Here is a 25585-nt window from a genome sequence, read left to right on the forward strand (position 1 = left end):
GCCTCATTTTCCTAAGTAAATGGAGTGGGAGCGTTGTGTTTCGTGGAAACAAGTGTTTACGTGTACGGCGATGAGGAGGAAGGCGAGAAGGAAATGGCGCAAGACGGAAAGACAACAACATTTCTAAGGAAGTGAAAGACATGGGTCGAGGATAAGGCATTGTTAATTTATGCGGCCCGTAATAAATATTCTAAAGATGCCCCTCAAGACGCTCAGATCCATTATTCATTCATACATGCGTGCGCAGTCTACTCCATCACCCACCATGGGATGAACGGAATGTCCTTCTATCATTGGTTACTCTAGCAGATCATTATTCTGAGAGTTTCCGAACGCAAATCAAGTTACCAAGTTAGCATACATATATACTAGTGTATACGTATGCATATATACCATTGTCTCGTGTACAGGTCTGAAACAGGTTCTGTAGCGGAGAATGTCACGATTATACGACGACCTGTGTGTTTCCTATCCGCCACCAGCGGCGTTGCTGCCGAGTTATAAAAAAAAAAAGGGAGGATACAAGATCATAATTTTGTGTCCCCTAAAGCGAAGTTTAACCATAAATAAAAGTGTTTATGCATAAATAACGTATACCTACTTATAAAGCGTTACAAAAATGATAAAATGTTCACTTGATTACTTGCATCACGTGTTACTTTGTTGAAATTGTTTCAGCTACTCGACATCAGCGTCCTGTTTGTAGTGGACAATTCAAGAAACTTTCTGTCCTCAAATTTGGAACTATCCCCGCCACAGGAGTTTCCGGGCCTGTGTATACGATCGTGGTCTTAAGCAAAGACTTTGGAAAGAAAGTGAATATAAGACGATTCTGCGTATAAGCGTTTGCTTCTTCCTGATAAACCTTCTTAAGCAACCATTATGAATTCGTGATTTCTTAAGGGATATAAGATCGACTTTATAAAGACGCATTACTTTATAAAAATTTAAGCATTGTCTTGAGAACGAACTATGAATACGGCCCTATGAACACTCGGTAACTGAATAATTCACCAGATGACGCTGGTAAGTTTATGAGAAACAATATTCTAAGATTTAATAAGTGTTAAATTATATCCCTGATTGTATTCTTAATAAAAAATATTGATTAAAAAATATCAAATACAAATACTGTAATTATCTTTTCAATATTCTAACAAGAAAAGAGTTTTATATTTCAATGATATTTCACTAGATTTCAAATTTTCTATGTTAGAAATAGTCGAATGATATTTTAGTTATTACATACTCTTTAGTATACGATATCTTTTTCTAGTAGTGCGTCATTAAAATTATGTATAGAAACGTAACTTTATAAATCGGTATCAGTTGAAGTAAACCACCTTTGATACACATAGCTAGTCTTAAAATCGAGTGTTCTTTTTTTTTATGTAATCAATGTTATTAGAAAACACGATGAAAATTAATTGAAATTATATAGCGACAATAATTTGTTGTACAAAGTTGACATTGATTAATAGATATCTTTTATTCGATTGTGAGATAGATACATATGTAAGATACAATTGATGAAGAAATTCCTATGATGACGAATATAAAGGAGGTTGACTTATAAGAAAAGATGTAGGAATAATAAACATTAAATATATAAGTACCTTTTGAACGTAAAGGTTTACGTTGTTTTTTATCAATTTTTCTTTTTAATTTCTATCAAATAAAGACGATTTTAACAGTGATTAATTCTAAGAATGCAAGGTGGAGTAAGAAAAAATATGAACATCTTCGGAAGATATTGGAATAGTTAGAAGTCTGATAGAATCTGTCGGTAGGATATGCTACCAGGTCAAGTGAAATCAATTGAAGCAAGAAAATTAATTGATGCAGAAATATAGGAGAATAGAAGAATCGAGGGGGAAGAAGAGGCGATGCATTAACGTAGTTGTGTTCGTTGTTAGAGGAAGCCGGAGGCTCGTCTAACGACGTACGCGTTAAAATTAAATCCAGCCGGAGGCCGACGGCTACGTCTTGCCGACGGCGACGACGACGGCGACGTCGCGACTTGATGCGTCCTCTAGCTCAGTCTCAAGAGCACACCCTGGGTGGACGGATGCTCTGATCTTCGATATTTTGCTCCCCGTATTTTCGTGCTTTTATCGTCGATTTCATCGGTAACACGTTCAACAGATCCTTTCACAATCAGCGCTATAAGAGGTGCAGGTTTACTCATTGAGAAACAACGGACTCTTGCCGAACTGTTCTCTTCATTCTATTCTTTCTATCGTTTCTACTTCGCTTGAGCACGAGGTAATTAATAATGTCATGCTTTTCTTATAACAGCTTTTAGACTCCTTGTTGACGTCAATGGACCATGTCCTGATTTTTCACGGTCGGCATATTGGCTCGAGCGAAATAATATATTTCATCTTATATACAACGAATCATATATGGAAAAATCATTTTTTTTTTCCTTTCACGTGCGAAACCTTTAAACGTTGGTTCATTGGTCGAACGTATAAATGTTAAATATGCATAGCATATTCAAGAATTCTTGCCAATTCATGTCGAGTGATTTGCGAGAAACATGCTCATTTAAAACGTAATTAATAATCTATTATAAATATACACATTTTTAATACAAGGAATTAAGAGAGTAAAACTCACAACATCAAGTAAAAAAAGAAAGTATGTTAATTTTAATTCTAAATCAAATTATACGTTATAATTTGCTCCTAAATTTTGTGTATTTATGTGTCTTTGAAATCCTAAATAGCGAACAGTGTGAATTATGTTGATGTTTTCGAAATATGTAATTAGTACAAAAGTTACATTAATTTCTAATGATTTTCTTGAATGATCGTAGGACGAAATTTTCAATAGAAGTGGGGAGTGTGTCATCGAGTCACTAGCCTTGATTCTTTGCCAAATAATTGATAGGGAAAGCGTACTGTTGTCACATTCTCGCGCTAATTTTACGTACATTATCTACGACGCATAATTGACAATTGTCATTATTCTAATGATATATCTATTTTTATCTTTAATAATTTATGCAGAAACCGCAATATTTCAGTCAATTACAAAGTTGTATATCACCCTTCTCTTTTCGGTAATAATTACCATCTAAAAACGAAATCTCTACATTTCCAACGTGCTTGAAGAGTATAGTAAATACTCAATGTAAATTTATTATGTTAATTATCGACATGTCACTCACTTCACCGTTTTCGATGATTTTTGTATATATTGTAAAAGTGAACATTTCGAACAACTTTTTCCTATACGTAAAATCGCCGCTCGGTCTTATTTTCCGAGATATTGGGAAAAAAAATGTCGGTACCATATCGTGAATTCTGCCTATATTTGTAGGCGCCCGCGTAGGCTGGTATCGCATGCGTGAGTATTGGTCGTCGGCTACCTTACGACGCGACCGCCGGATAAAATAGCGTCCAACTTAAACCTAACAAGAAGATATGCAAATAAATTACAAACAAAAGATAAGAATTAGGTTTAGACTGGGCGTCATTTTATCAGGCCGTCTTACAGCGGCCGGTAATCAATATTGACGCATAGGCTGCCACGGACGGACAATTACAGGCAAAATTCATAGTAGTGATATCGACTGCTTTTTTCCGGATATGTCGGAAACTAAGGCCAGACAACCGATTATATGTAGAGGAAAAGGTTGTTCCAAACGTTGATTTTTACAACATATTCAAAAATCATCGAAATCGGCGAGGTGGCTGAGATACTGATATTTATCAAAAGTGACAAATACGTTGGTTTATCGCTTTATGTATATTATCTTCGGTGTTGTAAGGAAAAATGGATCGAGATGACGAAGACTTTGGAGAAGGTTTTGTCGCGGAATCTCATCCACTTAGGCCAACGCATCTTTCTGTTCCTATTAATGGTCGACCAGATTCCAGAGCACCTAGTATCAGCAGCAGTGTTAGTGATATGGACGTTCCGATTTATGCTAGAGAAACCACTATACCTGTCTCAGCTGGAAAAGTGAGTAGATTGTTTTTATATATATTCAAATCATTTATCGAAATATCTTGAAATTGCTTATGTAACAAATTACTTTTAGACATATTAGCATTTTCTTACATCTTCTCTTGATATTCTACTAATGTATTTTTATCGTATGTTGTACTAATTTACTTTTTATTGCTAAAATTGCAATAAACCATTACTGATATTAAATACACACACAACATGACACTAACTACTGTTATTAAAAACACAAACATGAAATGTATAAAATAACTATATAATAAAAGTAATAGACGATTCGATGTAAATGCCGAGTGAAATTTATATAGATACGAATGTTGTCAGACAATGAAGCAATAATGAGTCGTTAACTAAGCTCTGCAGATTTTTTACTGTAATATTTTCATCCAAATAATACTGGTCGTTTGAAGGAAACATACGTATCGATCAAATTTCCCACTTGATCGAAATTTTTGACAATCTATAGATATAGATATAAGTAAGTTAATGAAATTAGTAAGTTAGTAAAATACGCATCGGTGCGTAATCTACCACAACTTACGAATGATCCGCAGAACTTTCATTAGTAAACGACCTAACGATTCATATATACATATAAACGTAAGAAGGGAAGCACGAAAAGAAGATAATTTATTTGAAGAGAAACTAATTATATTTACGTTTAAGGTTACCTATTGAATAACGACAATTTTTGAAATGAATATCGTTTAATATAAAATATACAATATCAGAGAGGAATTTCCCCTGTGATAATATATCATATAACAACAAGCAATCAAAATTAATTAAATGGTTAAAATGACATTTAGATTTCGATATTCAAGAACGATGTGCAATACTTGCGATCTTAGCAATTCCATAGGGATGTCGATTATAGAGTAAAAATGAAATAATATTTTGAATCAATGTTGCTTTACGATAATTATAATCAATAGAACGCATGAACGATTGACGGAATTCTTGACCTTACGCATCACAGATCATTGATCGATTCTCTAGAGTTTGCAGCAAATATCGTTAGTCTTTAGTAATGCTTTCTTGATCACAAACGATCTGTGGTTTCTTCGAATGACGTAAGATGAGCTCTAAACTACTATACGTAGATACGCATTTGACCCTAGTTAATAGAATTCTAAGCATTCAATTAATATGCCCTTAGTACCTATCGGATAATTAAACGATACTTATCGCTCGTATTATATCAATATTCTATAATTATGGATTTTATAAAATCTTATTTTAGTGAATTCTTTTTTTTTCTTTTTTCTTTTTTAATAATCACGTAAATGCTACAAATCACATTTGTCAGCAATTGCAACACAAGTATGATTCGTTTATCTCTTAAAATATATTTTTCTATCAAACAATTTTAAAAACTATAGCAATAACGTGTGATGGGAACATCTGGAATAAAATTTTCGATAAAAGTTGTATCAAAGTCTTGTTCTTATATTATAATTTAGTTATTCAAAATAACTATTGTTTCAAGATGTTCGATTTTATGTTGTACAAAAGATTAGAATTTTATACTCTCATCAACAGGTGAATTTTCCCTTTCATTCGGTTTTCCGTTCCCAGTTACCAGTCTAAGGACGACGTATTGACACAAACAGTGGTTAACATGTCGCGGTTCTATCATAACAGTATCTAATGTTAATAATGTTAAACATATCTTGTTTCCCTAAATTTATCTTAATTATCTTTTTCTGTTTCAAAGCAGTATATGTTTTACAACGAATATTGTTTTCTTGAAAAATAGTTATAGACAACTTGTGTGTAGGAAATGAGTTGAGAACGCTTGATAACCTAGCTCCTGATTGGTCGATTCGGTGGGTGTGTACAAGGCACGTCACCTGTCGTCTGTCGGTGTTCTTTAATTCCTCGAGGTATCTATACTATCTGACGCAATCGCATATGAATGTTACATAAACGCAACATGCAATTTACGATGAGTAAAAATATATTAAATTTATATTAATGCTATACGAATTGCTAAATTAATAATGCTATGAGTAAATATGTGAAATTATGGGGAATTTTATAGGGAATTATTTATAAAGAATTTAAAAAGTCCACGCGTTCTCGATTTCGACGATTTTGAAATATGTCGTAGAAATCAACATTTTGAACAACTTTCTCCCCGTACGTACAATCGCCGGACCCTCTTAGAAATCCAGATATTCGCAAAAATCTGTCGGTTCAAAACGTTCATTTCTTCAACATATATACTTAAAAACCACAGGAAACCGAGAACTCATCGACGTTCTAAAAATTACCGAATTATGTTCCTTTATTTATTATTAAATAAAAAATATAAACAGTAATGTTCGTTTCATAAGAATCTCAATTTTTATGTTTGTCATGAAACAATTTTTAAACGACATACAATTATTAAAAATTGTTATTTATTTATAACTTTTTCTTCATCGTTGTAAAATACGATAACCATTCGATCAATGTATCAGTTACGAAATTCGCTTCATAGATTGCGTTTCTTTCACATTACATATGTATTTGTCCTTTGTATTATGAGCCTATAATTATGACACGTTTCATATACTCATGTATGTATGTACGCAATTTCTCAAAAGGATTATTCATTTGAAACATGAATGTGCATTTCTCAGATTTTTTATCTTTTCTTGACAAAAATATATAAACATCCTTTAGTTCTCTTTACGATTGCATTATATATTTCTAAATTATAATTAAATTATCAATAATTGTTTTAGAACATTGGATTCGATGAACGTACGTACCTATGTAACAGCTTGAAAATGGATGGAACATAATTTGAAATGCTAATACATGCTTGTTTTACGGCATCAACTTGCTAAAGGAAATGACTTCAAATTTCTTTTATATGAATTCCCTTTATAAATATAATATATTAATATCAGAATATTTTACAATAATTTAAGTTTTTAATATTTTTGTATTACATAAGTATTTAAATTGTAAATTGCAAACAAAGAAATTGGATTATCATGAAACTTGAATTCATTTAAACTTATTCACGCTTGAATAAAGGTATCATTACTACTTACTATCGTCCCTAATATTGTTTGCTAAATTTGTATAATACAATAAATTAAATTGTGTTATGTATATATAATTTTGAAGCATAATGTTACATTGTAATTATTAATCACAATAAATAGGTGATGCGATAACTATACGTACTCAAAGATTTTGTTTCAAATTTCTTACAAAAAATAAAGTAATAAGTAGGTGCAAAGAAATAAGAGGATTGTAAACATATATATAAAAATTCGAAGGTTATGTAGCAAAGAGCTGGAAGGAAGCAGGAAGAGGGATGCGGGGGGGGGGAGAGAGAGAGAGAGAGAGAGAGGGGGGGGGAGAGAGAGAGAGGGGGAGAGAGAGAGAGAGAGAGAGAGTCTAGGTAAGAGAAGCAGCGTTGGAAGGAGGGAACGTCAGTGGAACGGTCGACAGAGAAGCCGGTGAGCGGCGGCAGGAGTAGTGGGAGGATGAAGGTGAAACCGGCGGTAGCGCGAGCGAGACGGCGATCGAATACGAGAGGAGAAAAGTGCTGAAGAAAGACGAAGATGGTGGAACCGGTGCTCGAGCTCCGCGAAGAAAACGCTTCGGTTTATTTCAGTTCGATTTTTCCAGTGTCGCCGTCGCCCTGACGACAATTCGCAGGCGCGGTACACTCTCTGTTCCTCTCTTCGTCACACACCGCACCACCGCTCTTCTTCCGTCGATACCTTTGGGGGCTCGCCATCTACCGAGTAATGACGTCGCGTAGCGAGCGTGTAGCTTGCAGTTGCATCGAATGTGTAGCCGTCGTTTATCGCCCACGCGATGGTATCGTTCATTTTTACCTGAGATAAGATAACTAAGTACGTTTTATTACATATCCGCATACTCTCATTGCATCTCCTTTCTTTCATATCAATAATTTGATAAATGTTCTACGATCAAAAGTATAGTCATTTCTTACCTCTATACCATATCTGTATACTTCAGAAGAGGTTAGAATATGTTTACCCATATACGTTATATTTAAAAAATTAGTTATACAAAGATAATAAAGTCGCATTTTAGATAAATGTTTATTTTACTTAACATAAAATAATGAAATATTAAATTTATATAATTATTACGTACATGTGCATACACACACGCACGCATGCACGCACTTTGCTTTAAATTTCTTATTTAATCTATAGTCATTTATGATATTTGCAATCAGTAATCTCCATATGTGTCAACGTAATAAGTTTTCTATTCTAAATTACGCGAATTATGATGTACTTCCCCTTAACCAAAGTAACATGTTTCAAAATATATCGATCTACCGGTAAACATTTGGCCCACATAGGCGTCCGTGGTGGCGCAGGCTCGACAAAAACAGCCAGGAATGGAAGTCAGTATACCTCATACCTTACGCGAATACGTATGCTACAAGCTGAAGAACGCTATTTAACAGATTGTTGACCTAATGGTCGTTTAAAAATTCCGTTAGTTTTACTCGTATAAGAACATTATATGGTTGTGTATGAAGATATACATTGAAATTAATTGTGATAAGAACGGTGTCTTTAAAAAATATATGTGTGATGATATATCCGAATGCTTAATCGAATACAAAGTAAAATCGGTGTAAATCTAAAAAGATGTTGCGTGATATTTATAACTAATAATATTCGAGGTCAATTATTTTTCGCGTTATGCAAGTTGTAAATCAATAAAGTTCATAATACGTACATAATGGCTTTTAATGTGAAATGTAAGAAGATATAAGGAACGAACAACCGTTATGCAATAGTAAACGCGAATGCGAAAGTGAAATTTTCCAATTTTTCTAAAGTGATATATTAATATTTCGAATAAATGTTAAGTTCTTTAGATAATTTACACGTATAACCTTTAATTTCTCTGTGTTATATCAAGTAATATTATTTTAGAAAATTTATTAGAAAAAATTTATTAGAAAAAGGTCACTTGACTTAAATAACTAAACTATAGAATTAAAATAAATTTAAAATATTTATGGTCTATAATCAACAACAACAACAACAACAACAACAACAACAAAGGAAAGAAACAAAGGAAAGACAATAGAGTAAGAGAGTAAATTTATTTTGTTATCTGGATATAATTATTGTTTTCTCTGATCGAATGACTTAGACTAGAGATAATTTTCCAAGTGGATCAAAAATTAAGCAATGCTAGATTTGGAATTGCAATGAAAATTTTCGCGCGTGCGCACAAAAATACAGTGAGACTTCTTGGTCGGTTATTCGTTTACCCAGGGAAGATAAGCATACGAGAATCGAACGTGAACTCGCTTGGAATAGTCAAACCCGTGTTCCCTTTGACTACGTCATCAACAGTAAGTAAGTACGCATACATACTGACATACGTGTTTCATTTGTGTTGCGCTTTCCACTCGCGCGGCAACAGCCGCTATTTCTCTTATGAAAATTCATTAAACAAATTGTACGTTTGCTTTTTGTAAATTCAATGTAAACCTAAAGCAGATAGAGGCAAACTGACAATCACAAGTTGCAAGTAGACATGTATTATCGAGGATAGGGTACAAATAGGAAATTTCTTTCTGACTCTTCTGAGATTGTAGGTATGTATATAATGCATTTTAGTAATGTAAATATATGTATATATCGTTCGTAAGGGGTAATTCTTTATACTGATATCAATAATGATTCTAAAATTAAATTCAATTCGATGCAAAGAAATGTTTTGATTCCTACGATAAAATAATAATGGTCAGCATTGATTACGTTATTTGTATTTATTAATTGCAACAGTTGTGAATGGTAAGAAGGTAAAGGTAATTTGACTAGAATTGTTTCTTCAGTTAGACTTTGACTTACAATGTTTCGATATGTATGTAGATGTGAGAAAAGAACTAATTTAAACAAAGATTATGAGTTTGAAGGAAAGTTGCGCGATGTAACGATACCATATTACATGATGTATGAAGAAATATAAAATCCATATATACATATAGACAGGATATGTTAGTTAAACAATTTTTGACACAGACTGTTTCGTTAAAAGTTCATCCACTCCATTTCTTCGCACACGAAATTATCATAGGCTTGTTACGATCTCCTACATATTTTAATGGTGGTAATTACCAGTGGCGGCTCGTAGATTTTACACGTAGCGTGCTGCGTGCTACATTCACGTGTGATTACACGTAAACAGTCTTAAATAATTAAATCGGCTCGACGATTTTTCTTGACTGCGAACATGTCACTAACCTCTGGCGTTGTATATGGAACAATGTTCTCTCCCCTTGGTTGTCCGAACGATAAGTCGAACGAGGAGTAGCTCTTGCCAGTGTTCTAATTTGAATTTTTTCTTGAAAAGATCGCGTAAGTGCAAACAAGTCAAAGAATCCACGGAATTAATTTTCAAGGACTGATATACTCGAGCATTAAATTAAGGTTCGAATTAGGTCAACAGAATGAAAAGGAACACTTTTAAATATTCACAGTAACCAGAGAACGTGTGACACTGACTGCGGCAAGGAACGGAACACGTTGAACGAAGAAAAAGTGTGAGACTGTGAGGGAAGATATTAACGGCTATATTGATATCGATACAATGGACAGCGATAGACTTTTGTTTAGTCTAGAAGCGATTTTCAAACGTTGTGTCCGCCTGACGAGTAGAACGAGAAGGCAATCCGTGACTGCTGCGAGCCTGCTACAGTCACTGACGCACGCGTCGTTTATGCAAGAAACACAACTCGCTGTGACAACGAGTCACGAATAAATAACAGCATGAAACGAAAATTATAATATCAGCGATTTTTGAAATATTTTTTAGCATGCTGCAGCACGATAGCGCGTATTGAGTAGCCGCCCCTGGATATTACATATTTTGTCTATATCGATCGAAACGAAGATTGATTATTTACGTACATACAATTTATATAGAAGCAAGCTAGAGTCCCTTTCGATGACTCCATTACGACGTTGCCTTAGTGATATCTATTTTTTATCTATAATAATGATTATAACATTATAGTCATTAAAGTATCATTAAATGAAACGGGATGCTGTAATATAAAGCATGCTATATATACGCACACATACGCGCGTGCGCGTTATATGTATACTATATATAAGCATAATAAGAGCAATATATAACGAAAAGAATATTATTTGTTATGCTATATCACATTAATAGAAACATTCTTTGTTGCTGAATGAAAGTAAAATTGTCTTTCCTTTGAATCAATGAAATCGTGTAGAATCGTATACATACAAAGTGGGGCAATAATTATACCCAACTTGAATATTTCCGTCATTCGTAGTAACACGAAATGTTATATACAAAAGTTGCACGGTATAGAGGGGGGCATGCTGTGACACAGACATTTTTATGTAGATGAAGGCATAGAGGAGATTTCAAGGTTGTTCCGAGTTTTTTTCAATGAAATGCTGTGCGATAGTCGGTATTGAGACGACTTCGGCAAACTATCGCTGGAGGTCATCCAAGGTCATCGAAGATGGTAGAACGATTATTACGTGTTATTTCTTTCGAGTTATGGATCAGCGTGGATCGAAAAATCTTATCGTCGCTAGATCTAGACCCGTATTTTTATGTAAATGAATAGTTTTAAAATATCGTTTATGTTCTATAAATACACGGCGTGTAGCTAAGAATGTAAACATCGCGGCAGTTGTAAGATTAGCGTGAATGATTGCTAAATCAAATATATGACTATCGATCGGTACGATTATTATCAAAATGAAGTTTTCACTGGAAGAGCAATTAGATACGATTGTCATTTATGGAGAAAGAAATAAAATTCGATAGGGATTTTAAGCCTTGTATGCTGAACGATATTCAACGATATCCGGTATATATCCCTTGCATCGAACATTTCGAAGATTGCGGTTGGGTTAGGAAAATTAAACGGAACCGGTTATTTGGTTACATGTAAGAACGATTGTCGCAAAAGACACGGCTACGAGATGTATAGCGATACGAGAATTGCAACTTTGCGTTCACGTAAATGGTCACCAATTGAGATATTGTCTATAACGTAAGAAAGCTTATTTTGCTGCCACATTTGACCTTGGATGACCTTCAGTGTGGGTTTGCTGAAATTGTCTCATCAGCGGGTATCACGGCGCGATAAAGAAAGAGAAAAAAAAAAAACACGCAAGAAAGATGACCACGTACGATACGAATTCCGTAAGAAGTACAATGCTGTTGAACCTTTTTGGTTCTCGTATTGTTGACTGCATCATGCGCGATCATTTACAATCTTTACGAACACGATGTGAACTCGAGATGTCGATTAACAATCGTTTGCTACTCCTTCATTGTATATTCCATATTTCACCTCATAATACATCGTAAATACATACAGTGGATATATTTATAACCATTTGATTTTTAAATTATCTTGAAATTACTTCGCATAATCTCATGAAATGATTCGAAGTATCTTAAACGTTTTAATCTTGCGTAAGACCAGATTTTACTCCAATGATTTTACTATCTACGTATATTCATTTCTCCTTCTCTTGTAAACATTATTTCGTAAATTATTCATTTTATCATTAATATTTCGCTGAACGTTTTCGTATAATAACATATGACGTGTGCGTGTGCGTGTGCGTGCGTGCGTGCGTGCGTGTGTGCGTGTGTGCGTGTGTGTGTGTGTGTGTATGCGCGCATTCATACATACATATTATATAGTATATAGTGTATACTATATAAATATATATATAATTTACGATTCTTTTTTACAAGCCGCTTTATAATGGCAACGGAAAATGACAAGGTATTAGAAAGAAAGAAATTAATATAAAATTTGTAGACATTTGAATATTTTCGATATGCGTACGTAATTAACAAATTTCGATTTAGTCGAGCAATGAAATCGAGAAACAGGCTACAACGCCATCGCCTTTAACACCAGCGCCAAAGGTAAAGAATTTTTTCCAAAATTTCAGTACAAATAGCGTTAAAACGAATCTTATCTTTCCTGTTACTTTGTTTATTCTTTCACATGCAGCCTACCACGGAGGATAAGCGGTGGGTGAGTATACGATAGAACCGTGAACGATAATCTTTAATACGAGAAGTATCTTAATTCGTATTTTTACTCGTTAACTCTTTGTTTAGTCATCGAAATTATTTATTATTGTTTATTGGAGCAGCCGTTTTATTTCGATTTCGTTGTTCCTGCGCGAATCTCGAATGTTACCTCGTGTACGAAGGTAAGCGCGTTTATCGAAGCCATTTTTCGTTGTCTGTTAACTCACGACGAGTGAAGTTGCGCGTACCGAGAGGAACCTAATCTTGTGTAAAGTTCAAATTTTGGCCATGTCGAATGTCACCGGCGATAATACAATCGTTCTCTATGCCCTGTCTATTAAATTATAAGTTTCGGATAGACAAGAATATCCACGGCTGGAGGTCACATCGTCGTTTCCTTGACTTTACCTTTTTATCTCATTTATTCTTATATTTCTCACATATTTTGAAACGTCGTTTGTAAATCCATCACATCTTTATATTCTGTTGAATGCTTATTTCCAATTTTACTAAGTACGTACGTACATACGAACAAGTTTTTGTAATAAGCGGTTGTGTTAAAAATGATCGGGCAATTGATTTGTATCGGCGTTTGAATTTCACTTTCTAGAAATTCGTCAATTTCTTTATATAGTGTATACTATATAAATATATATATAATTTACGATTCTTTTTTACAAGCCGCTTTATAATGGCAACGGAAAATGACAAGGTATTAGAAAGAAAGAAATTAATATAAAATTTGTAGACATTTGAATATTTTCGATATGCGTACGTAATTAACAAATTTCGATTTAGTCGAGCAATGAAATCGAGAAACAGGCTACAACGCCATCGCCTTTAACACCAGCGCCAAAGGTAAAGAATTTTTTCCAAAATTTCAGTACAAATAGCGTTAAAACGAATCTTATCTTTCCTGTTACTTTGTTTATTCTTTCACATGCAGCCTACCACGGAGGATAAGCGGTGGGTGAGTATACGATAGAACCGTGAACGATAATCTTTAATACGAGAAGTATCTTAATTCGTATTTTTACTCGTTAACTCTTTGTTTAGTCATCGAAATTATTTATTATTGTTTATTGGAGCAGCCGTTTTATTTCGATTTCGTTGTTCCTGCGCGAATCTCGAATGTTACCTCGTGTACGAAGGTAAGCGCGTTTATCGAAGCCATTTTTCGTTGTCTGTTAACTCACGACGAGTGAAGTTGCGCGTACCGAGAGGAACCTAATCTTGTGTAAAGTTCAAATTTTGGCCATGTCGAATGTCACCGGCGATAATACAATCGTTCTCTATGCCCTGTCTATTAAATTATAAGTTTCGGATAGACAAGAATATCCACGGCTGGAGGTCACATCGTCGTTTCCTTGACTTTACCTTTTTATCTCATTTATTCTTATATTTCTCACATATTTTGAAACGTCGTTTGTAAATCCATCACATCTTTATATTCTGTTGAATGCTTATTTCCAATTTTACTAAGTACGTACGTACATACGAACAAGTTTTTGTAATAAGCGGTTGTGTTAAAAATGATCGGGCAATTGATTTGTATCGGCGTTTGAATTTCACTTTCTAGAAATTCGTCAATTTCTTATTCGTTAAAAATATCATGTTGCAAAGAAATAGATATACTTCACTTCGTTCTAGGTCTTTATCTTTGAAACGTCGTGTCGTTGTACACGTAGAACCGCCCAATTCCTCGGAACACGAGTTTACGGTTTACACAGTCTGCGTAATTTCCGTTTTGTCCAGTGATACCGAAGCCGTCAAAGTCTATCGAACCGCAATTTAATAATATCTTTGAAATATTCCGCTTAGAACGATGTTTATTTATTTTCGTGAAACTTTCTAAACGTTTAAACAAAGCGAATGGTTAGAGGAGAAAAACCGGGTAAAAGAGTGCGCAACAAAGGGAAATAAATAGTTGAAAATGTTTGTCTATGCGGCCAACTTTTTCTTCTTGCTTCGAACGCAAATAAATTTGATCACCGTGATCCGCAGAAGTATCGACCAAGATGAATTCCAAAGAATAGAGGTAATACGTCGTTAAAGTGTTCTCCGGATTACGTTGATTACGACAACCACTCTGACTTTAATATTCTTAACTATAAAATTGGTGCAGGCAACGCGAGCGCTACATTAAAAGGCTACATCCGGTTTTGCATTGAGACGGTACGGGCTTGTAACAACAAAATAATAGATCCAGCTAGAGTAAAATTTTGTTCAAATCCTCTCTCTCTCTCTCTCTCTCTCTCTCTCTCTCTCTCTCATAGTGTCTATTTAAATTTTCTCAAACAGCCATTTTAATATAATAGTAATGTTTATCTTTTTAATATCTTAGCAATAACAGAAAATTCTCTTTGTAAAAACTTTGTAAAATGAGCCTTACATCACGATATAAGATATTGCTATTATACTCAACCGCGTAAACATATTGATTTGATACGTGGCGGATGAAATATAAGCTCGTCCGATAGAACTTTGGTTTAAGATCGATGAAATCGAGAAGGACATACGTAAGAAATCCAAATGCGTTATTATAATGTTTAAAACTGTTCGGCTATACAACTGCTCTATAATTACGTGTTAATCCGGAGCGTACATTTCTGTTTAATTTATATCGTGTAGACGAATTAAATTTTTAACCAGGAAGTGGTTGGCGATCGTATCGTTGTACAGAACGATCTCTCGCAGTTGTTACTTGAAATTACTCATCTTCGATAGAACGCCGACAAACTATTGATTTTGAAACAATGTCGAGCGTTTTTACCCAAATTTTACCTCTATCCGATAGAAAAAATTTGTTGACGAAAATTGATCGTACCGTAAATGAAACAACGTCGCGAATAACGAGTTATCCATACCTATTATGGGATTCGATGATAAACAGGAACGTACATTTGCTGTGTTAGTAAGCGGTATTCGTAAAAGTAAGTGATCGAGTTAATTATCAAGGAAAGAAAGGAATAAGAGCAAAATCGTCGTAAACAAGTATGGACGATTGTTAACGTGAATTTCTTTTCCTGTGAATTTCATCGGGTGAAATGCTGGGGATCGGTGAGAGAGGTAAGTAGGTAACTTGGTGTCGTCCAATTGGTCGTTCGAGGGGCCCAAGCTCGAGGGAGAAGCAAAGAGAGGAGAGGGAGATACGACTGGTTTCGAAAATCGGCTTTCGACCCGTTAGCACGAATCTGGTCTCAGTAGCTTTCATACGCGACCGTGACACGGAACGATTCGGTCGTTGTCTCTTCACTGTTGCCGCATCTGTGTGTGATTCGCATTTTATATACGCGTTAGTGACAGCAAAACCTTCCTCCGATAAAGTATAACGTATAATATTTAGTAGTAACGGTTACGAAATTTTATCGATTTACCATGAGCTACACGCTACAGGTAAAAAACTATATTTAATACAAGTATAACGTTAATTGTCCACAATGCTAAATCAACAACTAGACGTTATTATACATCGCGTTACCGCATTTTTCTTTCTTTGCTCGAATACACAATCTTTGCTCAAATACCTCGTATTAACGCATTATTAGTTATCGTGTCAATTTCGCAGCGGACAAAATATTCTTCGAAATCGATCTGTCGTGTTTGCTCCGAGTACCGTGGAACGGTATGCAAATGTTGTTAGCGGTAAAATATTAATATTCAATTTGAACGTTCGAGGTACCATAGATTATCAAAACGTGGAAAAGTTTACACTTTGTGCCATTAGAAGTAAGATTATAATAATTTCATTGCTTCTTATTTTCAGTTACAAAGAAATACGATTCAGGTTTATTTCCATCGTCTGATTTTAATACACAACTAACAGAACGTTCAAATTGGCCGATTAGTTTCGGGAATTCTATTTTTTTACAGATTTTGCCTCGTTTATCTCTTCGAACGTGTTGTTAACCACGTTTATTTCTTTCCTTTTTTTTGAGCTGATTATATTTATAGGAGCATAAGATTATTTCACTGCCGGCCTACGTTAAGTTTAAAGAAACAGAAGGAGGGAGAGAGAAACTATTTTATTTAAATCAAGTTTGGTCGAGAGTCGCATTATCGAGATTGCTTTTAAATAACGATTAACGAATAATCGTTGAACGAGATCGTTGCGTAGGCTTCGCAACAGAAATTTCATTATCTTTCTGAAACTGTCGTCATACTTTGGTAATTTAATTCGGTTAAAATATCGCAAAGCTTTCTAATATTCGTTTTTTTTTTCTTTTTTTTAATACGGCGCGTACCAGCTAGTACAGGTGAAGTAAAAGAACGGAAACGTTCGTGACGATTATTAAAAAGATCGAGTTGCCCTTTCGTTGGATAATACGCATATTGCCTGGAAAATTGTTTGTAAGTTTGTAAAATCCTTATATCTCGAAAGTGACAGGAAATTAATCGGAAACTGTATGTTAGGAGTTACATTCATACATAAAGTTAAATTATACGCCGGTGACGTTATTCGAATTGTGATCTCTTGTTCAAGTTTGTGAACAAAGTATATCACGAGTAAATAGTACCGAGGCATCTGTACAGTTCGTAAATGATGGTTCGCGTTAGTTCAAAGTTAGTTAGTTTGGCGAATAGACAGTGAGGGAAAAAGCTGATACTCGTGTGTATTAATCTAACCAATATGTATGATTATTTCTATATATGAAAACCTTGAACAGTGATTAATACTAAATTTGAACGATAATGTTTCGAGATGAATGAGACCAATGTTTGTGTTAGAAAATGGAAAGTAAAGTTGTTAGGTGCCCTTAGAATACTTACAAATATTATTACAACTTTTTCTTAGCACTTTGTTCTAGCATTTCATTTTATTCGCCGAAACATTTGTTATTTATGCATTTATAGCATGTACATTATTCGATTAAATCGGAATTACATTTACTATTCTTTACAACTTACATCATACAACGAATGACGCAAATCGATAACCGATGCAAAATCGCAATTTCTTAAATACCATACACCTGGTCATCGAATACGTAAATAAAAAGGAAGAAAAAATATGTAAATAAGATTAACACGTTTATATGCAGAATTTTGAAGATGCGATTATTTTTTTATGATAATATGTACCTATGGTTTTATAATAAGTTCCAACAAGTATTAAGCTTTATTTTATAAAGAGATATAAAATCTAGTTTAAGATTGATCGAAACGAAGAAAAGATTCGTTCGAACGAATGGAATGAACGAGCTGGTTAAGAATCAAAGTATCCGGGGTGGCGTCCAAAATTATTTCTGTTTAAGAATAGTACCGTGAAAACAACGTTATTCTTTTTTTTATCTTTGGGCGAGAAAATTTGTCTCATATATGCATAAATATACGCAATAAGCGAGAGATAATATAATATAATATAATATAATATACTATTCTATTCATGACAATTTCAGATCACTGGCAAATAATATTATACATATAGTCGATTAGTTATATCGTCGTGTATATAGATCCTACACGTGTGTGTGTATATATATATATATTTCGTTCGTAGTTGAGTTAATAAAGTAGTCGTTTGGAAATTTCGTGAAAGTTTTTGCCGTACGATCGAGGATCGTCGAACTAATTGACAGCTTGAAAGTTTTAATAAATTGTTTGCGTTCGTGTCATGTGGTGGCTATAATTGGGATGCTCGAACTTGTGCGTGCCACGAGGCCGATGTAAAAGAGAGGCTTGGCGTCGTCGGCCAATCGGCACCGCTCGTGATCGACACACCTCTGTTTCGACCAATCGCCAACAAAGGTTCGAAGAAGAGGAAATTTTCGCTTCTTCATGAGTTCGTTCGCGTTCGTTTCAGAATTACTACCATGACATCATACTCGTAACGAAATGGAATTTCGTTACTGTTGCTACGTATTTGTCATCGTTATTGGAGATAACAATAGTTTTTTAAATATATGGAACGTACTTGCCTTAAAACTATGCTGGCGTATCGCCTACACGAACAAACATATATAATTACAAATAAAGGCACTGTTACACTACCGTGTGAAATATGCTTACGAAACAATTTCATTCGCATGGCTGTTGATGGTGTCGTTTTCTTGAAACGGAGTCTCAGTGAATTCGATCGAATCAAATAAAAGATAAGTCAGCTTCGCGTCGTGATCAAATATTTAACGAATCGAGGTGAGAGCATTCAAGCTCGAAAGAAATTTTCGATAGCTTGAAATAAAATAAATAATCGTACATTAGAGACAAATATAAAATACAGTTTTCTCGGTCTGCCGCCTCTTATGCCTACAACGGTACTTTTGTTATTTTATCGAAGCTTTGCTTCTCGGATTCTTAGCTCGGATTCTTAGTCTCGAAATCTTAGCTATATTCCGGACGGAATACATTAGTGGTTGGTTAAAGATGGAGTAAAAGAAAACGATGAAAATGAACCGTGCCATGGAATATGCTCCCGTGTATATGTATAGTAGAAACAAGGCTTGTCTGTAACGCACTTCTTAATATGCATATTCATGAGAAATAATAAATCGCGTGAGATACATATGTATTTTTATCAACGACTTGACAGATATTCCCCCATTTGTGTCAATTAAAGATTTCCTTTCAACTTACCCTTTCTTCCAAACAGTTGCTTTGCACGTTGGTACATGTATTGTACATATCAAGTAATCTCTGTGTTCAACATAAAAATAATGGGCGAAAATAAAAGTGAAAGTGAAGTTAAGGGCAAACGCTGTTTTAACGATAACATATGTAGACGATGTACATATAATACAGCCAAGTACGATAATAATAATAACAATGACAATAGTAATAATAATAATGATACGTATATGTGTTGCCTGCTGCTAACACCTTCGGAGTATAATGGATTGTACGAATTAATTTGGAATTAAATTGGAGATTATATTCGTGCTTCGTTTGAATTGAGAGACACTGGCTGGTAGAGTTCTCTCGGACACGTGTGCGTATCATGTACAACAGTGTGTTTAACGTGGTTGTGCGCCATGGATAGGAGCGGTATAAAAATGCCTGGCAGGGGTACCGACCTACAGAGTAGTTTTTGACACGTGCTTGGAAACACCGGAAACCTATATAAGTATACATACATCCACATTTATAGATATTTTGCATAAAACGATCGAATTGCGGTGGTTTAATCTGGTTATCAGTACGGTTCTGTTTAATTCGTCAGTGAATCGATCAGAACTTCTCGATGACTCTGAAAGCAGTTGGATTCGCTTACATTGGGAAAGCGGTAAGATCGCAAATAGGTCTTCGGTTTGGTAGATGTTTGCTGGTGAACCACAATCGGTATTTTTCATGACCTTTTTCGTCTCTACAAACAAACGTTAGTCGCTATAAACTTTGTCTATGTACCTAATATTTTTAATGTTTAAGCTTCTCTCTCTCTCTCTCTCTCTCTCTCCAATCTCAGATTTGTTTCGTGTAATGATTTTAGATCCAATTAGAAAACAACTAGATAAAACATAATAAATACTTGATATCACGGTCTTCGTTAATGTCTGTTAATTTTCTTTCGATAAAGACATTAAGCTATGTTTTTACGATCCGCGGTAACTACTTTTTGGTAGTAAGTTTCTTTTCTAGTAACGTTAAACATATTCACGATACTATAGATGTCCGTCTATTTCGTAGATTCGACTTGCCATCGGATCTAATAAATAATTGTCCTTATTGCAGGGTCTAAATGGACGACTAGCATTTGCTATTGCGGCTGCTGCACTTGGATCATCGTTTCAACATGGGTACAACACTGGTGTCGTTAATGCACCTCAGCAGGTATTTCATAAGACACATTGTCAGCGTTTTTCTTGTACACAGCGTCGATATGTGCCTACTTTACGATCATATTCATTCGCGCAATTATTAAGCAAAATTGTTATTTATTTAGGATAATCGGTTGTTGTTAAATCAACTAATAGTCGATGCTTGCGTTCCGATAATAATAATTTGTCGTTTCCGTTTAATAAAGTGCCTGGATTTATCCTAAATGCTTTCAACGTTTTTTATTCTTAATGTTACCGCGTAATATTATCAATATATACATACAAACATCGTACGAGTTGTTAGAATCAACAACGAGGCTTTTTATGTCACGTGTAATTTTTACGTGTTTAATTCATTTTTGCAAGCGCCACTATTGCTCGACGTCGAATAGGCGAAACAGTTGAATTTGCGATTGTTTGACATTATAATTGCAAATTAAAGTTTCGAATGTGAAATGTAAGCGAGTAAGCGGATAAAGTATAACGTAGAAATGAAAGTGAATGATAAAGATATGTGACGGTATGGATGATGTGTTACAGCTCATCGAAAACTGGATCAGTGACCTGAAGATGAATCGTACTGGGCAAGTGACGAAACAATCGGAAGTAACGATGATATGGGCAATAGCGGTGTCGATATTCTGCGTAGGCGGAATGATCGGTGGCTCTCTGGTGGGTTCGATAGCCGATCGTTTTGGTAGAAAGGGTGGTTTATTACTGAACAATATCCTGGTCCTGCTCACAGTAATCTTCGAGGGCTGTGCCAAAGCAGCGAAAAGTTATGAAATGATAATTATCGGAAGATTTCTGATCGGTATCAATGCAGGATTAAACGCTGGTTTAGCGCCTATGTATCTATCTGAAATATCACCTATTCATCTACGAGGAGCCGTTGGAACAGTTTATCAACTAGTTATTACTATGTCTATTCTGGTATCGCAAATTCTTGGCTTGGAGCAAATTTTGGGCACTGACGATCAATGGCCGCTTCTTTTATGTCTGACAATTGTCCCTGCAATTTTCCAAGTGGTTACGCTTCCATTGTGTCCCGAAAGTCCGAAATATCTGTTGCTGAGTAAAGGAAAAGACATGGAAGCTCAGAGAGGTACATTTCCGCAGTCTTTCAATGTTAATTACTTTTCTAATGCTGTCTGTGTATCGTCCGCAAAGTACAAAGCTGTTTCGCTTGTTTCGTTGTTTTCATGTTGTACATTGTTTTCATTGTTTTCATTGAACAGAGTTCTATTGCATTATTGGAGCGAGACGTTTATCGATAACGAAACGACCGTTTGTTGTTGCAGCTTTGGCCTGGTTGCGTGGCACGATCGAAGTTCACGATGAGATGGAGGAAATGAGGACGGAATACGAATCAGTGAAACTTGTACCAAAGGTTACATTGAAAGAATTATTTGTAAATCCATCTCTTAGAATTCCATTGATGATCGCAATCATGGTTATGTTCGCTCAACAATTGTCCGGAATAAATGCCGTCATGTTCTTCTCGACCAAGATCTTCACGATGGCGCAGTTGGACAAGACCGCAGCACAAAATGCAACGATGGCCGTCGGAGCGATGAACGTCGTTATGACTTTCGTTTCTTTGATACTTGTCGAAAAAGCTGGAAGAAAAACGTTGCTGTTAGCCGGATTCAGCGGAATGTTTATCGATACCGCGTTACTCGCCATTTGTCTTGCTTTCGCAGTGAGTATATTACCGTGAATAAACCGTGAGTAACATCGCGGTATTGCTTTAAAGGAAAAACCAACGGATGCATCCCTTTTTTCTTTTTTTTTTTTTTTTTGGTTTTCAGGACACATCTCGCGCAGCAGCTTACTCCTCCATTGTACTGGTAATGACGTTCGTAATCCTATTTGCAACTGGACCAGGTAGCATCCCTTGGTTCTTGGTGTCCGAGTTGTTCAATCAATCGGCGAGGCCTGCGGCGACATCCGTTGCTATCGCGGTCAATTGGACGGCCAACTTCATCGTCAGTATCGGATTCCTACCGCTACAAGAGGCATTAGGTGCCTACGTGTTCATTATTTTCGCCGCACTACAAGCATTCTTCGTTTTCTTCATTTACAAAAAAGTACCCGAGACAAAGAACAAAACGATGGAGGAGATTAGTAGCATGTTTCGACAAATATCGTACCAGTAAGAACTTTCATATTGTCATTGCGCTTAAGAAATTAATCGGAAACCTATTCTTAAGGAAAGGTTCTCACTGAAGAATGAATCGAACGTAGATGCGAATTTCTTTCATTAAAGAGTCCGTGACTTGACTACAACAACGAATGCATCTATTTTTAACATGCTATTCACGTTTTCATACGAATCGAAGGCGTAACATTTTTTAGCGAATCATTACTACGGAAAATTGTATTTTTTACTTTGTGACGAATTCGAAGAATATTAAAAAGCTGTACTTGCTTTTGAATGTTGAATTATTCTAAACGCTGTCAAGTCGCGCATATTTTTTAAGCAGTTTGACTTTCAATTAAACTTAAACTTAGTTCCTATTATTACCGGCACAATAAACTTATAGTGACATACGAAAGCAGTATCAAATTACACATTAACATAGTGAAACACAATGTTAAAAACTACCGAATTGTACATCTTAACAAATTTGTTCGTTTCTTTTTATATCTTTATTGCACACAAACCTCGAATGAAATTAATAATACATATTACAATGATCAAGATACTATAGTTTTAAAGAATTAAACGAAGCTCAACCTCAGAGAGACGAATATTTTATTTCTAATATATATTTTTATATCGAAGATCAAAAACATGAAGAAATTAGCGATGCGAAGAGACGCATAAATGGAAAACATATATATTTTAACTGGCAGTTCCTTCGGAATAATTGAGAGAATTAGACGACAATTTTCGCTTCTGCACATACTGTTCGCGCTAGATGTTCTTCTATCTTCAAAAAGAGCGAACAAACGATATTATTTAATTATACCGATACTAAATATTATTACTCTAGTCATAAAGATATAATATTTTTTGCATTGGAATTACATTTATTGGAATTACAATCTTGCTAAAATCACTATACATTCTGCATGGTTGAAAATTATTTTCTTTTTTTTAAATAGAGATTTATACGATATAAACGCTTCGATGTTTCTAAAATCCTCGATAGAAATTTGTTTTACATGAAACGTTTCCAAAGTGTTTATAAATGTTAGTGAAACGTGTGTATATCTGAAATCAGACAAATATGGCGTAAAATTGTTGGAACTCGTGAGATTCATTCTCGACAAAAATTTTGCTATTGTAAAACGTACGTTTTTAAATTTTTTACAGTTTTCTTGATTGCATGTATACAATTATACAGACTTTTATAAATTCTATCACATTATGCCGCAGGAAATAGAAATTTTATCCAAATGAGAAAAATGAAGAGTACCGTTACACTTGTACATAGAGATATACGTAGGATATTACCGTATAGCGTTCAGAAGAGAATCGTATTTATATATGCATGTAACTAGTGAATGTTTAAATCTGTATACCGTTGTTGTTATGTTTATTAGGTAATTAATTAATGTAATATAAACGATAACCAAAAATCATGTTAAAATATCGTAACGTATAGTTTAGAAGAGTTAGTTTCGCTGTAAATCATGAACCGACAGTATAATGTTTTGTTTGCCGCGTACATTCTTAGATCCAAATAATACTCACGCATAGTTGTATCATTGATGCTAAACTTATCAGGAAATCACCATGATTTCACGGTGTGCCGGTGTATTTTTCCAACAAACAGATTCATTAACCAATAGTGGTTCCTCATTTTTTAAATGCTGAAACATGCAGAAAATGTAGAAGTGTAGGTGAAACTAAAAACATTGCAATACATATATTACTCTAAATTAGGCTATACCAGACCTACATGCATATATCTAAATCTAATGGATTAATTAATTAGATAAATAATACTTTCGAAAAATAATTCAACGTACAAAGGTATTTTATATTTACATAATTTAAATCGTATTTACGACGTTGTTATAGAACACGTAAGTTTCAGTCTATATATTATACGATATTATATTACTAAATTCAGTAATCGAGGTAGCGAAATAATAATTGAAATAATTGTAAAATAGACTAAGACTTATTGGCTATCGATTCAGTTATTAAATCAGTTCCTAATCACGAAGCACACCACTATCTTAAGCTACAATTAATTGAAAATAGACAGAATAATAATGCATACAGGCAGTAGATAATTATTTTTGTTTACTAAATTTACCCGGAAACTATTTTGTTTAACTTAACGATGATCCATCTAACTATTTGTCTGTCAGAGGCTTAAGTTATATAATAAGAGACCTATTTTATTATTTATAATATAGAAAATTAAGGATTCTGTTATAATACCTGTAAATCCTTAAGGAGTTTAATAAATATTCATAAATGTCAGATAAGCAATGAAAAGAACAAATAAACATAAATGTAAAAGTTTAAACGCTCGAAACGCGTTATTTTTCCCTTATCTGACGTATATGAATTATGGTTTAAATATAATTAAAAATAAATTTACAACAGGCAATAAATTATTTATGTATAACGTTAAAAATCAAAACTTCTATATTCAAACTTTTACACATACATATGTTCAGCGTTATAAAAGCACTGAATTACGTGGACAATGAGTACAACCCAACATACAAATATTTGTATAATTAAATCTCGAATTTTTTTATTCATCAACTATATCATGTAAGTTCTTTGTGGTACAATTATAGCATTTAGTGTTAGATTCTCTTTTTATACCTGA

At 34.5% G+C, this 25585-nt stretch overlaps 1 protein-coding gene and 1 long non-coding RNA gene across 13 annotated transcripts; one reads left to right on the plus strand and one right to left on the minus strand.

The window, feature by feature from the left end:
* The first annotated feature begins 735 nt into the window (after positions 1–735).
* Positions 736–25585, plus strand: LOC100743193 (solute carrier family 2, facilitated glucose transporter member 1). 12 transcript variants are annotated; one of them, XM_024369815.2, is made up of 9 exons: positions 736–1026; positions 3779–3972; positions 12745–12775; positions 12862–12921; positions 13010–13033; positions 20698–20796; positions 21324–21888; positions 22085–22485; positions 22595–25585. In XM_024369815.2, exons 1-9 carry the CDS (start codon positions 1018–1020, stop codon positions 22940–22942), a joined length of 1731 nt encoding a protein of 576 aa, XP_024225583.1. In that variant the 5' UTR covers positions 736–1017; the 3' UTR covers positions 22943–25585. The 12 variants fall into 12 exon arrangements, with proteins under 12 accessions (XP_024225583.1, XP_024225582.1, XP_024225587.1 ...); XM_024369814.2 differs by lacking the exon at positions 13010–13033 and adding an exon at positions 13979–14002 and having other exon boundaries at positions 22595–22942; XM_024369817.2 differs by lacking the exon at positions 736–1026 and adding an exon at positions 1818–2265 and having other exon boundaries at positions 22595–22942.
* LOC117152081 lies at positions 2101–3442 on the minus strand. Its single transcript, XR_004462315.1, has 2 exons — positions 3176–3442; positions 2101–3081 (listed from the first exon to the last, which is right to left on the minus strand). It is a non-coding gene; the product is annotated as an uncharacterized LOC117152081 (long non-coding RNA).

This window comes from Bombus impatiens, unplaced genomic scaffold (assembly GCF_000188095.3).
Source record: "Bombus impatiens unplaced genomic scaffold, BIMP_2.2 scf_0640, whole genome shotgun sequence".
NCBI lineage: Eukaryota > Metazoa > Arthropoda > Insecta > Hymenoptera > Apidae > Bombus > Bombus impatiens.

Excerpts from the sequence above, each read along its gene's own strand:
- LOC100743193 (XM_024369815.2), top strand. Across the intron at positions 21,889-22,084 it reads AGACATGGAAGCTCAGAGAG|CTTTGGCCTGGTTGCGTGGC; the intron begins GTACATTTCCGC and ends TTGTTGTTGCAG. Across the intron at positions 22,486-22,594 it reads CCATTTGTCTTGCTTTCGCA|GACACATCTCGCGCAGCAGC; the intron begins GTGAGTATATTA and ends TTTGGTTTTCAG.